The sequence below is a fragment of the Medicago sativa genome, chromosome 7 (genome assembly GCF_051527215.1).
Source record: "Medicago sativa cultivar Bolivia chromosome 7, Bolivia_mono, whole genome shotgun sequence".
In the NCBI taxonomy this organism is placed as follows: domain Eukaryota; kingdom Viridiplantae; phylum Streptophyta; class Magnoliopsida; order Fabales; family Fabaceae; genus Medicago; species Medicago sativa.
The window spans coordinates 93,233,720-93,248,957 of record NC_140755.1 but is presented as its reverse complement, the minus strand read 5'-3'; the positions used below and the strand labels follow the sequence as shown (position 1 = coordinate 93,248,957).

The 15,238-nt window shown below is 30.5% G+C and overlaps 1 protein-coding gene and 1 long non-coding RNA gene across 2 annotated transcripts; one reads left to right on the top strand and one right to left on the bottom strand.

Annotated features, from left to right (window-relative positions):
• Positions 1-1,306: 1,306 nt before the first annotated feature.
• LOC146910398 (zinc finger protein ZAT11-like) lies at positions 1,307-2,084 on the top strand. Its single transcript, XM_085723149.1, has one exon. It carries the CDS (start codon positions 1,461-1,463, stop codon positions 1,977-1,979), a length of 519 nt encoding a protein of 172 aa, XP_085579275.1. The 5' UTR covers positions 1,307-1,460; the 3' UTR covers positions 1,980-2,084.
• A 9,697-nt stretch (positions 2,085-11,781) lies between these two features.
• On the bottom strand, positions 11,782-13,616 carry LOC146910397 (uncharacterized). The gene is made up of 3 exons (XR_015018374.1): positions 13,326-13,616; positions 12,272-12,704; positions 11,782-12,126 (listed from the first exon to the last, which is right to left on the bottom strand). It is a non-coding gene; the product is annotated as an uncharacterized LOC146910397 (long non-coding RNA).
• Between the last annotated feature and the right edge of the window lie 1,622 nt (positions 13,617-15,238).

Sequence of the window (15,238 nt, the reverse complement as noted above, 5' to 3'; positions counted from 1 at the left end):
GACATAAGAATGATCAAATAATCAAAAGTCTTTCTTAGAACTAAATTGAGTATACTTTCTAGTTTGTATATATACGTTGTGCTTAATTGAACGTGTTAGGCATTCCCTGCAGACCGCTGCTAGTGGGGTATCCTCCTTTACTAGTTGCTTAATTTGGCTTTTGACTCATGATGGTCATCAAATTTAACTGTCTTGACATAGTACTCTTTTTTATGTTTGTGTGTGTGAATGGAACTGTCTTGACATTATACTCTTAAATGCATTGGTCAGCATGTGTGTAACCACTACGTGTGAAAATGCATACCTAGCTGGTTTAATGCATGAAGTATACGGGCATGACTTGAGCAACATTAGTAGGCGAAGAATAGTACTATATTAATTCCCCATATTCTGATGATCAAATGCATGCTTTTATTTGTTGCACACCAAATTAGTATATGTCAACCCACGCAGTCCATCTTGAAGCTTTATTAATTCAGTCATACGTACATTATGTCAAAAAGAGAATTCAGTCATACATTAATTAATAGTTTATGAGTTAGTAGTACAACATTTAAACAAGTGGTTTGTCCATAGATTCACTAATTATTCATGAGTACTTGTGTTTATTAAAATAGTATTAGAAAAAGAAAATAAAAATTTCAAAGAAGAACAACCAACTTGATAGCTCGCAATGCACGACCGGTTCAGTTGGTAGCTCACCCAAACAACATAAACATAAACAAAACATGACATCCCACGCGGTTCATCTAGATTCATAACTAAGTGTAATGTAAGCCTCACGTGTCCAAAACACTATATGAAATACCCAAAAGAGACAATAGTTAAACAACCGTATTAAACTACAATACATCAGCAAAGAGGACATTTGTGTCATTCCAGTGAGTGACATTAGGACTAGTCAAACCTCAAAGCGAAGTCAGAAACATAATTTTTTTGTTTTGTTTTCCGCCGTTAGACGTTGAAAGTTTAACGATTTTATATACTTTAAAAATAAAAATCATATATTAACTTTAATTACTTTTTTATTTTATGAAAAATAATTAAAAATAAATACTAATAATAATTTAAATTATTATAATAATAAAAATAGTATTATTCTATTGATATTATAGACAAATAATATTTTGCTAAAAGACCTACAATATAGAATAGATGAGGATTTTATCAAAGAAAAAAAAAAGAAAGGATGAGGAAGTACTTTCTCTACATTTGAAGCATGCCTCCATAAATATAGTTGAATAAAATCAGTCAAACTCATTGACTTTGTTCCAGTTATGGCTTATAAATATAAACCTCCATATCCAAATGTTATTCACCAATTAATCACAACTCCTTCTCCAATTCATTGTAACACACCCATCACATTTCATTCATAAACTCATACTTTTTGTCAATCTCATTCATAAATTGTTAATTACAATCGCTTCATATTTTGTTAATTAATCAACATAGCAGCCATGAAGAGACAAAGAGATATAGAAGGATTAGAAAGCATAGATTTGGCAAATTGTCTAATGATGCTCTCTTATCCCCAACATCAACAACATAACAATAAACCAAATCAAAAAAGTTTTGCGCCAGTGGAATATGAGTGCAAAACATGCAACAAAAAATTCTCATCCTTTCAAGCACTAGGTGGCCACAGAGCTAGCCATAAAAGATCAAAGCTAGAAGGGGATGAATTACTAACAAATTCTACATCTTTGAGCTTAGGAAATACGCCTAAAATGCATGAATGTTCCATTTGTGGGCAAAAATTTTCATTGGGACAAGCATTGGGTGGACACATGAGAAGGCATAAAGCTATTATCAACGAAGAGGTTTCTCCATTGGAGCAAGTTGTTATGAAATTACCAGTTTTAAAGAGATTGAATAGTGCAAGGGTAATGTGCTTGGACTTGAACTTGACACCATTGGAGAATGATTTGAAGTTGTTGTTTGGAAAGATGGCTCCTAATCTTGATGTTTTAGTTTGATTCTTTGTTGTTGTGTAAATTTTTTCTTTGTAAACACCAATTTTTTGAATTTAATTTGTCTGTATTCTTTCAATCACATATTGAACTATTATTTTTTTTCTTCCATTTTTTAACATGCAAATTAATATTTATCAACGGAAATGCTGGACATTACTTAACATATTTGAGAGAGACACAGTCACTTTTTTTAAGGGTCAATCACTTTTTTTTTGACAAATAATAATATAATCGGATCTTTAGTTAAAAAAATCTAACCGGATCAATATTTTTTGTCACAGTTATACCAGCTAGCTTATTCGAATGCTCATGATTTATTTTATTAACAAACTAGTTACAAACCCGTGCTTCGCACGGGTTAAATAACGTATCTTGTAAAAATATTGTTCCAAAGGAAAAATGAGTAAATTAATGAATATTGAAGCAAACTCGGATATTCTAAATAAATCACTTTTAATATATTTTTAAAAAACTTTGTTATAAAGGAGAAATGAACAAATTAACGGAAATAGCTGCATTTTTCTAAGAAATTGTTGTCGTTCATAAATGTGAAAATCAAGCAAGCATATTGCACAAATCTCAACTATATGTACATTTCTAAAACATTTACCAAAGCATTATAAAGATTTGTTGTAGGAAAAGAGCATGTTCTATTTTGTTCAAGAGATTAGGAAAACAACGTTATAATTAACATGATACTAATTGGAACCAATGAAGGAACCAATAATATGCAGATTAACGTTACATAATAGTTAGGTTTATAAAAGAGACTGCAAGTGTCATAGACTAACCAAAAAGGGATTTTTGCCAATATTTACATCAGACAAAATGAAAAAAACAAATGACATCCCAAAGTCAAGATAGTTTACGATTACAGTCCAAAGTGATACGCCAAAATAGTAGAAGTTCAAATAGTTCAGCAGCAAATATCTATTTTGGAACAACTCGAACGTGCAAGTTCTTCGGTGACTTTTCGAGATCAAAGATGAGCTTACCACCTTCTTCCATCACACGTTCTCTGCAGAAATTGAACCACTGCCCACCCAAGTATTTTTCATAGCTTGCTCTTTCGGCGTTGATGAGGCGACACTTACACTTTCTCTGTGTCTGGTCATCAATGAGAGTGATTGTTTTGCACTTTTCTTTCAGAATTGTTCTTGACACCTCGTTTGGGAAATGCTAAACAAGGAAATAACTGTAATATTAGTCTAATGCATATTAACATGGATAAGATGTATGCGAATATAGTTACATATAATTTATAAAATGAAGGTAGCTTAACTGATTTTAAGCTAAAGAAAATGTACCATGACTTCTAATTTATCTTCCTATTATCTTCCTATAAAGTCTAGATAAATGCATGCATGTGGATTATATGTACCCCGTTGGCAAATTAAAATTGTTGAAACAAATGGAAATTAAGCATCACTCCCACAAATTATGTACATGAAATAAAGAATAATGCAATATGTATTTTTAATTTGTGCGTAAAAAAACTCAAAGCATGTTTGTGCATAAAAAAAGCAAACCTTGACTAAGTTTATAAATTCAGCAATTGGCCTAACTTGAGACAGATTGGAAAAATCGTTGTACGAAGTACGTTGAAAAGAAGCCGAAATCTGACTTAAGTTCTGACTGAAGCTTTGACTCTGAGCTTGAGAAGTGTTAAGGTCACAACAACAATTCAAGAAACATGGCCAAAAAACAATCAAATCAGATTGTGAAATAATAAGTTATTCTAACACTGTATTGTGAAATCATAATGCAAACTTACTAAGTCTTAAACTTTTCAACAACCGGATGATGTAGGTTGATGAGCAGTCTCGAACCTAACCAATTGTTACATATATTTAGGTTGCCATTGACTACAAAATGGAAGCAAAGAACTCAAGGTAAATAAATGGTAAATGATAAAGCTACGAAGTATTTTTCCCATAGTGTAACATCAACCATATTCCCACTGCATAAGAAAATACATCTTTCAGGTCATTATCAAACTTATACAAAATCCTATCATCTGATGCTGACAAATTAGAAAATAATACCTTTTCTCTTTCAACACAATGTTTGTAGTTTCTTTCCAGTCCCAATTGGCGTTGTCTTGACAATCTCATGAAGAAACCCGATGATTCTTAAAAAAAAATTACATCTATAAGAACATTATAATCGAAGAAAACACAAAAATAAATTAAAGCACATAACTATACCATATAAAACGTCAGTTTTGAATTTTCCATCTTGAATTTCCTTAAATGACTTAAAGCGAAATTCATGAGTAAGAACATTAGTTAACTTGTCATACTTCTGCACCTTTGTACCAGAACCAAAAACATTAAATGCAATGTCATTATCAAACACATGACAATTATACAAATTATAAATCCTGTTTTCCTCGATCAAAGCCTTCCAATGCTCCAATTCTCCATATCGAGTTATTACATGAACTCGATCACCCTAAATCTGAGAAAGAAACCAAAAAATATAAATAAATCAAAATGTACACTAATAAGTAACATTGATAAATCACAAAGGAAATTACAACAAATCTTCACTAATTCATTTAACCTTTGCATCACAAATAATGAGCTTCATATGTTGATTCTCATTCCTACCAGCCACAATCCTAGAATCCAACAGTCCAAATCCTATTTTCCAAATGTCCAAATCATTTTTTAGATCCTTAATGTAGTCATAATCCCTTGACATTGAAAGTCCTATATGGAAATACAATAATACATCATTTAATTTTATTCACTTTGTTCATTCTGATATCGAAAGAAGCTAACATATTTCTATGTGATCAATTTTTTTATCATCAAATCAACCTGATCTTAAATGCATAAATTTTTGTATCATCAACTTTCTGGACCTCAATGATGTGACTAAAACAAATTTACACCAATCAACTTTCGTACGACTCAATGATATAGGAAAGAATAAACCAAATATGAAAACTGTTACAACTTTATGATTACTCACAAAAACTAAAATAACTCACATGCATCAATTTTTTTTCAACTACAGTACCAGAAGCTAAAATAACAATTGTGCCAAAACCTTACCATGAGCAAAAATTCAATCATCATGACCTCTACTATACTCCACATAACAAAGAAAGATTTTTCTACAGCCATGCAACATTGCAATTTCTGGTACATAATCCACTAACAATTGAAAAAAAAACAAAAAAAAACCCTTAAAATGCAGAATCGTGAAAAAAAGGAAGAAAACCACCTATGATGAAACAAAAACTAAAACAGTGTCGAAAAATGAACACCTCAAGCCATAAAAATCAGTCAACTCAAGTCATGCATGGTCTCAGAACCATGAAAAATGAAAGAAAATGACCTCTTATGAAGAAGAAAGTGTAACAATGTTCCCAGTTAAACTTAGATACCGTTTGGCCAAGGTTTTTTACGGTCTAAAAGTTAATTCAAAACAAAGTTAAAATAAAGGCCTTTAAGAAAGAAGTTAAAGTTGTTTGGTTTCTTAGTTTTTTTAATTTTAAAGTTATTTTTAAGTTAAATGTTGTTTGGCAAAATATTGTACAAACTTTGATTTTTTTTTTTACGGTGTCCGGGGTTCGTACCCCGGACTTAGCATATATTTATGCATTGTTCTATCAACTGAGCTAAGCTCACGAGGACAAAACTTTGAATTTATTATGAATTAACATAATAAATAAAAAAAATTAAAATATTTTCTAAAGGCTAAAGATGTTAAGAAATAAAAGATATTTTTTTTTTACAAATACTATATTTACTCAATAACGTTTATTTTGTGTAACATGAATACAAATTTGTATCATCATATAAATGACTTGTTAAATATTTGAATAGGAGAAGCAATTTAAGGAGCCTGAAATAATAACATAAATAATATCAAAATAGTTGGTTTTTTCTATTTCAATTATACTCTATAACAAATTTCGTTATAAGAATACCATATTTCTGGTGTCTTTAAGAAAATATAAGAATTTATATTATATGATATTATATTTGTTGCATTGTTGGTGTCATGGAAACAGATATGTTTAGTTTTTTGGAATAAGAAAAAGATATACATAGTTTGTTACAATATAAAGGTGCAATATATATATATATATATATATATATATATATATATATATATATATAAGTATAATTTTTTTAGGCATCTATACCTTTTTTTGAAGAAAAGACATCCACAATTTTACTTTTAATTAAAATCAAAATTTTATAAAAATAATCATACGCATTATGCAACGCCAAAAAAAATTATATGCATTAGTGTAACAAAAAAAACAGACACACATAAAGTATTACTCTAAACGATAATGTGTGTGTGTGTGTGTGTGTGTGTGTGTGTGTGTGTGTATTAGCGAGGTTGAACAAAGAAAATAAAAATATTTGGTATCATTAAATGACAGCGTGAATAAAACTATTTGTGAGGTTGTGATGATTAAACGATATTGAAATTAAATATATAAGTGATAAAAAGATAATAAAATTCCTTTGAAAAAAAGGTAATAAAATTAAATTTAACGGTTCAAAAAGAATTAAATGGAAGAAAAAAAATTGGAATATAATATTAAAAAATTAAAGAATAGGTTCCCAACGTGAATTGAAGAGAGATGCTTGTGAAATAAATTGTCAAGAAGTAGTTTTTTGAAGTAGCATTCAACAACTTTTGGCCAAAGCTCATTCCATTCAATTTTATGCATTAAAAAAAAGTACATTTTTTAGTAAGTATTTAATTGATATTGTATTTGGCTTAACTTTTCCTTAAAAATGTAGAGAAGTTGGAAAAAAAACACGGGTCAAACGGTATCTTAATCTCCCACAACAGCAGTGTAGAAGCAACTGAATTTGAGAGAAAAAATTGGAAAATAGTTAAAAATAAAAAAATTGGAAAATAGTTAAAAGTTTTTAAAAATATAAAAATTGGAAAATAGTTAAAAAAAACGGTGAGGTAGCACTCAACCAAGCAACACTAAAAAAAATTATATGCATTAGCGTAACAAAATAAAAACAGACAGACGAACATAAAATATTACTCTAAACGTTAATGTGTGTGTGTATATATTCGCGAGGTTGAAGAAAAGAAATAAAAATATTTGGTATCATTAAATGACAGCGTGAATAAAAATATTTGTGAGCTTGTGATGATTAAATGATATTGAAATTAAATATATAAGTGATAAAAAGATAATAAAATTTCTTTGATAAAAAGATAATAAAATTAAATGGAACCTCCTTAAAAAATTAAATGGAACGGTTCAAAAAAAATAAAATAAAGTTAAATGGAATAAAAAAAACATATTGAAATATAATATTAAAAAATAAAATAAAAGATTCCCAGCGTGAGTTGTAAAGAGGTGTTTGTGAAATAAATTATCGAGAAGTAGTTTTTTAAAATAACATTCAACAACTTTTGGCCAAAGCTCATTCCATTCAATTTATTCCATTCAATTTTAGGCATTAAAAAAAAGTATTTTTTTTAGTAAGTACTTAATTGATATTGTGTTTGGCCTAACTTCTCCTTAAAAATGTAGAGAAGTTGAAAAAAAATCGGGTCAAACGATACCTTAATCTCCCACAACGGCAATGTAGAAGCAACTGAATTTAGGATTATTTTTATTCTTATAAAATAAATATAAAATAAAAAAATAATATAAAATAAATAAAAAAGAATAAAAAAGAATATAATTATAAAATAATAAAAAAGAAAATAATTTGGATGAGGTGGCACTCTCCAAGGTTAAGGAATTATGGAATTACCAAATTGCCCCTCCTAGGGGCAAAATTGGAAATTCATATGGCATCAATTTTAATAAATAGTTAGTAGATTCAATATTTTTTTTAGAATTAACATTTTCAATATTAATGAGGATACTCAGGGGCGGCGGAGCCAGAAATTTAAAGTTAGGGATCGGGCATAAGGAACATTTAGTTTGAACGAATAAGAAATATAATTTTATTAAAAAAATATTTTTTTAAATACAAAAGTTATATAAGAAGCCTTGAGCTAATATTTTTTGTTTGTTAAAGAAATTATGTGAGACAAAAACACCCTTGTAAATATATATAAAAATAGTAGTGTATATGTTCTAAGGTTAAATATGTTTTTAGCAAATAACGAATTGTTCAGAAGAATCTGAGTTCGATTTTCAAATGTAACAATTTTTTACCATACTTTACTTACCTCTCAGCCGACCTTCGGATCACCATAGCCCGTTTACATTGAAAACCGAAAGGCTAACACAAAAAGAAAATGACAATTGACTAAATAAAAAAATTGTGTATGTGTGTGAGAGACAAGAGATTTTTCTCACAAGAGAATATAATACATTAAGGACTAAATTATATTTTTATCCCCTATTTTTTGTTAGCAAGAATTGATTTTTAAAAAACTTAGAAATTGCTTAAGGCGAGGTACGAATCCTAGGTTATAAGTTAATAACAAGGCTTATTGATTAGTTAAGACTAGAACTATGACCCGTGTTGACGCACATGTCTTATTTTCATGTAGAAACTCACAATTTCACCTAAGCCAATATTATACCATAGTAGAATAAGTCGTAATAAATATAACAATAAGTCGTAAAATATAGAGAGTACAAAATTTATGATACATTCCAAGCTATGAATCATAGGAATAGAAGAACTTTAATTTTGTTAAATAATAGAAAGTACACAACTAGGGAAAATTGTCGGTCATAAATAATTAACAATGAAGAAGTTTAATTCAGGTCAATCATTCCAAGTACACAATTTAGGATACATTGCGAAAAACTTCGTGATAAACTACATTAGACGTTACATCAGTGTCTTCACCATCATCATCAGATATTAATATCTTCAAACATTCTCTTGAAGTAAACCTTAACAAAGCCACGTACAATTGACCATGATAGAAGATAGGCGATGACAAATATACGCCAACATGTTTCAAAGATTGACCTAGGTAGGTTCTCCTTAAATATGATGTCATCCCAATTTGACTTGAACCATGTTATTTTAATTTGCAACCGTGTTTTTTTTTTTTTTTGAAGAAAATTTGCAACCGTGTGTTATTAATGACAGTTAATATATATTGATTGAAAAATATTCTACAATAATACCATAGAGACATGCAACGTCCAAAATATATGGAGTACTTAAAATAAGATGTCATCCGATTTTGACAACCGTGTTTTTTTTTAAAAGAAATTTTCAATGCAACCGTGTGATTTTTTTTTGTTTAAAGAAATTTTCAACCGTGTGGTTTTAATTCTAGTTAATATATAATTGATTGTGTGTTATTTTATTTCCAATGTACCTAATTCACGGGTCTTATTTTCCAACCGTGTTTTTTTAATGGGATCGTGTGTTATTCTATTTCCAATGTACCTAATCCAAATTATATATTTGATATGGCAGTTAATATACAATCATGTGTTATTCTATTTTTTTTGAACAAATCAAAATGATACATATTACTAAACCACCGATGTTTCCCTCCGCACAAGGTGTGCAACGAAGGAACACCGACAAATATTTACAGAGTTAAAGTGTCAAAATAAAGCACTAACCAGAAACAACAATTACAAAATGGCACCCATACAAAGAGTGGGATGTCTCCACCACTCGTGAAAAGAATAAACACGAACCGCCTGTTTTGATTTCAACCAAAGGAATGAATGGAGTTTAACTTTTTCAATGAGAGTTATAGAAGAGGAGGCCGTATTTTTGAACACCCGGCTGTTCCTTTCCCTCCAAAGCACCCAAATAGTGGCAAACCAAATAATCTCAAAGAATGCCTATGTAGAGTGCGGCATACCGCCATTGCAGTGAATTGAATGTAATGATGTCGAAGCTCACCATCATGCACAAAGGAAATGCCTAACTAGCTTAAAACAAGCGGCCAAAGATCAACAGACAATGTACAATGAAGGAATAAATGAGTTGCCGATTCAGTAACATCACAACCAACAACACAAGACAATGCTGAGGAGGGGAGAACACCGCGCCGCATCAAGTTGTCTCTAGTTGGCAAGCGATTACGGAGAAGACGCCACACCAACAAAGAAACCTTCGAGGGAACATATCTATGCCAAATGTCATCAACAAGAGACTTGTCCACCATAACACCTGTAGTAGTGAAAAAACGGTATGCTCCCCGAACTGTGTAACCATGAATAGGGCCAAGAGCCCACCGCCACGTGTCATGAACCAAGTCCTGCAAAACAATGTTATGTAATAACAATGAACACTCCCTCATAGACTCCTCTTCCCATCCTCCTAACCCCCAACCCCCTCGTGTGTTATTCTATTTCAAAAATTAAAATAATATGCAATCTTGTGTTATTAATGGCAATTAATATACTCCCTCCGTCCCTATATGTAAACTCTCATTTGACTAAAAATTTGTACCTAAATGTAAACCCCATTTCAAATTCCTAGATGCATTTATTATTATTTTCCTAAACATACCCCTAATTAATACTACTAACTTATCTTGAAATATGAAAAGTCAAATTTAATACACATAGAAACAAAGGATAATTTGGTAATATTAACACAAAAATTAGACACGTTAATTGCACTAACAACTTTTCTTAAGAAATGTGAAAATAGCAAAAGGGGTTTACATACAGGGACGGAGGGAGTATAATTGATTGAAAAATACAATCACACCAGAAAGATATTCAACGTGCAAAATATATGGATAACCTTAAATATGATGCCATTATTTTAATTTGCAACCGTGTTTCTTTTTTTTTTTTGAAGAAAATTTGCAACCGTGTGTTATTAATGGCAGCTAATATATAATTGATTGAAAAATATTCTACAATCATACCACAGAGACATGCAACGTCCAAAATATATGGAGTACTTAAAATAAGATGACATCCCATTTTGACTTGAAATAGAATAAATTGAAATGGACTGATTATGAAATGTTCTCAAATTTGAAATGAATTGCCTTAAATTATTTAATGAATTTCCTGAAATGAAATGAATTGCCAAACAATCCGAAATGAAATGAATTTATGGCGTGTTAAAAGGGTTAGGAGGTCAAACTTAAAATTAAATGCGTTAGAATGAGAGGGAAATTGCTAGGTTAGATTTAGGGTTAGGGTTAGCTTGATCAGACAAACTTTAGTAAGTAAGATAAAATGAGGTTTAATTGAGGCTTATCCCCACGTTACAATTTAATACTACTACTAGACCATCGACCCGTGCTAACGCACGGGTCTTACCGAGTAAAATATACACAAATAAGTTATACCATACTAAATAGACCGTAATAAAATAAGTCATAAAGATAAAAATGAACTACATTATTCATATCTTTGTTAAATCTCAATGGTAAATATAAATAAATCTCAATGATAAATATAAATAAACATGAATGGCTAAATTAGTCTATTAGTCATATCTTTCCGGTCCAAAACATATAGACTTGTTACTATTATCATTGTTATCGGTTGAAGACTTTGTAACTGGATGCACAAATGATCATAAAAAGTAATAAATAATTTTAGTAGGTCAATTTGTCTCTTATAAAAAGGATCGGAGGGAGTATATCGTAAGTTCCTATCGATGTCATTTGCTTCATATATGTCTTTAGGCGCAAGATCAAGTTTAAAAACACTGCTACCTTTTTATTACGCTGATTTACCAAGCATTTTGTAAATATGAAATTGACCTCCATTTATTTAAATAAAAATCGACATATGTACTTTTTTATAAGCATATGGCTGTATCAAAATGAATAATATCACTCAGTTGGAATTTTAATCCAAAATTACAACTCATGGATAAATTTATATATAAAAAAAAAAAAAAAACTTTTGATTTTGGCTTGCAAGTTTCAAGCATAGTCCATAAACGATGGTTGATTGCTCAATATCCAAAACATTAAACAAAGAATAAATACATGCAAAAAAAAAAAAAAGACAAATTAAAACAAACACATTATTATTTCATAAATGTGCAGTAGAGCATTCCATTGTATCCCAGACCACTTATTCCAAACCTTATGCCCTTTCCCTCATAGAGTTGTCTTCCATTGCAAAAGAGCCTCCAGTCTTCTCCAAATTTGATAGACTTATATTCATCCACAAATTCCAATTTCAACAACCAATAATGTCCTGAATCATTTAGAAGACCAATATCTTTACACTCTTTGTGGATGATGTCATCAAAAAATCCAGCATAAGTGAAAATCCAAGGAAAAAGAAAAATGAAAACACGTTAGACATGACAATAAGGAATATTAGATGGTTTGCTAAAAAAAAATTCTAACTTAAACTTAGATTTCTCAAATACCAGATAATCAGACGTAACATCATCAAGAGTCAACCATTTGGTGATGGAATACTTAAAGTTGTTCGAGTCATGGCGATAAGGGATTGGTAAGGTGATACCATTGAAAAGGCTGCATCTGGACTGTAAATTGAACGCTCTAGTCTTAAAGTCAGTGGAGGAACATACATGGGATACTTAATCTCATAGTCATGGCGGTCATTCACCCGAATAACAAACAATTGTGGTGGAACAGCTATCAAAGTAATCGAAGCACCATGCTTAAGTTCTATTCAATTCCAGTTCTCCTATACCATGAGTAAAACACAACTTCCAATTTTTTTGTCCACAAAAACCTCAAACTGTTTGAAAGCTGGATCAACTAACTTCACATACCGATACAACTCATGTCCAATTTCCTTCCTGAGATTTAATTTGTGCCTAGAAGTAGATAATTCTATTGAAGGTATAAAAATCATCAATTAATACATGATTTAACTGTAGTTGCATCTAAGATCGAAGGTGCCACAAATAATAATAAACGACCATGTTTTGAGCCAAAATAAAATAGCAATGACGAAAAGCATAAATCATGTGAAATTGACTGGTACACATCGAACGTTTCTTATGATCTTATATGCATACAAATGGAAAGAAAATGGGCACATATTTATGTTAATATAAAGATGGCAATTCAGAAAACAACAACCCCATATATTTTAAGTTGAATACAAACTAAACTTATTTAATTTTTTAAACAGAAACGTCGTAAAGGTACATATAGAGGCATGGGTTGCAATATTTTTTTCTAAAATTGATTTGTATGTCAATAAAACTAATTCTATACCTGAATATGATTTAAAATACCAACTCAAACAGCAAAAATCACTTTTGCTTTACAACTATTATCCTCTGGCAAAAATCCTATCATTTCAATTGATAATCTTATTGCTTTTACAAACCTTGAACGACATCCCATATAACTTACTCGACATAAAATCTGATTACTATAGCCTCAACAAAAAACACAGCTTGCGTCAAACAAAACACAAAAAGAAATAGTTCTTATTGCACAAACCTCATTTGGATGGACTCGACATGATAGGTACACCACTTAAGCCTCAAGATCTACTTATAAGTCGGATCTGTTATGTCATATACATTTCCATAGTGCAACATCTGTGAAAGCATGATTCAGACAAAATACATTAGAAACAAATAACAAACCCATGTGTGATAGATACACGAACCAGCAAAATGAAACAAAAAATGCTAACTAAAAAGAGCTCTTCAGCTTTTGAGAATGACAACCAATCCAATCCTCTATCCATTTAGTTGTTCAAATTGAAAAATGTGTGTCAATCTGCAATTCTCTATTTATGTGATTTTGCAAAATAAAAAGACAAAATAAGTGAAAGGGAATAAGAATAAAAGTGACTTATCAAACACTAAGAATGCAAAGTAGCTTTCTCTCACTGCTTAGTACAATGTTTTATTTGAGAACAACACAAAATCTTTATGCAGCGTAAAATTTTGGCTAAGGTCGGATAATTCTTCAAAAGTTTCTGTTAGATCCACCTTGTATTATTTCAGAAAAAGCATAACAACTAAGAATGAATAATGACAATTATTAGCATGTAAACTCACGACGTGCATAACTGAAAATTCAGACGTACAAAGCTTAAAATTCAAATTGGAGAAATAGAATTGAAGGATTAATTAATAATGAAAAATAATGCACTTTTCAAAATAAAGCAAAATCACTTGCATAAGTTCCATAAGTTCGCAGCTTTAACAGGTCTGTCCGTATAGACTCATCAAACTTGTCACCATCTTTACTTTGAATTGTTAGTGTGAGGAAGACAAAAATAATATCAAAACTCCTCATGCATAAAAATACTTGAGTAAAAACAATTAAAAAACAAAGGTGTGCATAAAGCATACACAAAGATAAAATGGATCAATCAAAGTAACTATCATACTAATTTAAATTGGAGAAATATATTTCCATGTCATAAGCATATTCGTTTATGTTTAAGTTTACCCTTTCTATTAAAATGATAGTGCAATCAAAAATTAAAAAGAAAAATGTCAACAAAAACCGTAATCAGGAATTTCTCACGAAACACAAATGGAAGGCAGTATTCTAGAAACCTTTTAGGGAGAAAAGTGCATCGGGAACCTCTGTATTATTGCTTGTCAGGAATAGGATGAAGTTTGTAAGGTTGGCCATATCAAGAACTTGCAGAATGTTGTGTGGAATGAATGCCAATGCAAGTGAGTATTTTTTTTTCTCCTTATGGTTACAAATATGCAGAGTATTTTCAAAGGTATTACATCCAAGTGGTCTGAAAGTCTTAATTCTACAAACAGAGGCTATCGTCTTATAAGAACTCAAAATTTGGGCACTTCCTGCAACCAAAATACTCAAATCACAATATAAGCTAAAAAACAAAAGCAACAAAAAAAAATGAAATAAAAAATTAAAATGTTTAGGTTTTTCAAATTCACACCATGGTTTGAACTTATTGGAAGAAATTGAAGCCCTATAAAACAAATTTTAGATCATCATATGAAGACATGATTCTTATGACCATCACAAAACCATTCGGTAGCAGAAACAATGTCCAAGGTGGAAGATAAAATCATATAGCTTCTCAGCAAGTTTATGTTCTCATTAACATACCTTGATAACATTCTGAGATAGCTTTTCTCATCAATATCCAATTTCCATTTCTACGTACCCGCTCATATCATCGTCGTAGCTCATTCAATATTTACAGAGCATAAATTGAGACACCAAAGAAGAGGGAAAGCAAAAAGAATATTAAAAAGATGAATAAAAATGGAATAATAATAGTAATTCAAATTTTGCAAAAATGAACAAAAAGCTCACGACTGTAACTTCAAGCGTTGATCTTCCCGTCCATTGCAACACCATGTGAGATGCAATCTAAACCCCCAAAATAGAAAGTTGCTTCCGAAAATAGA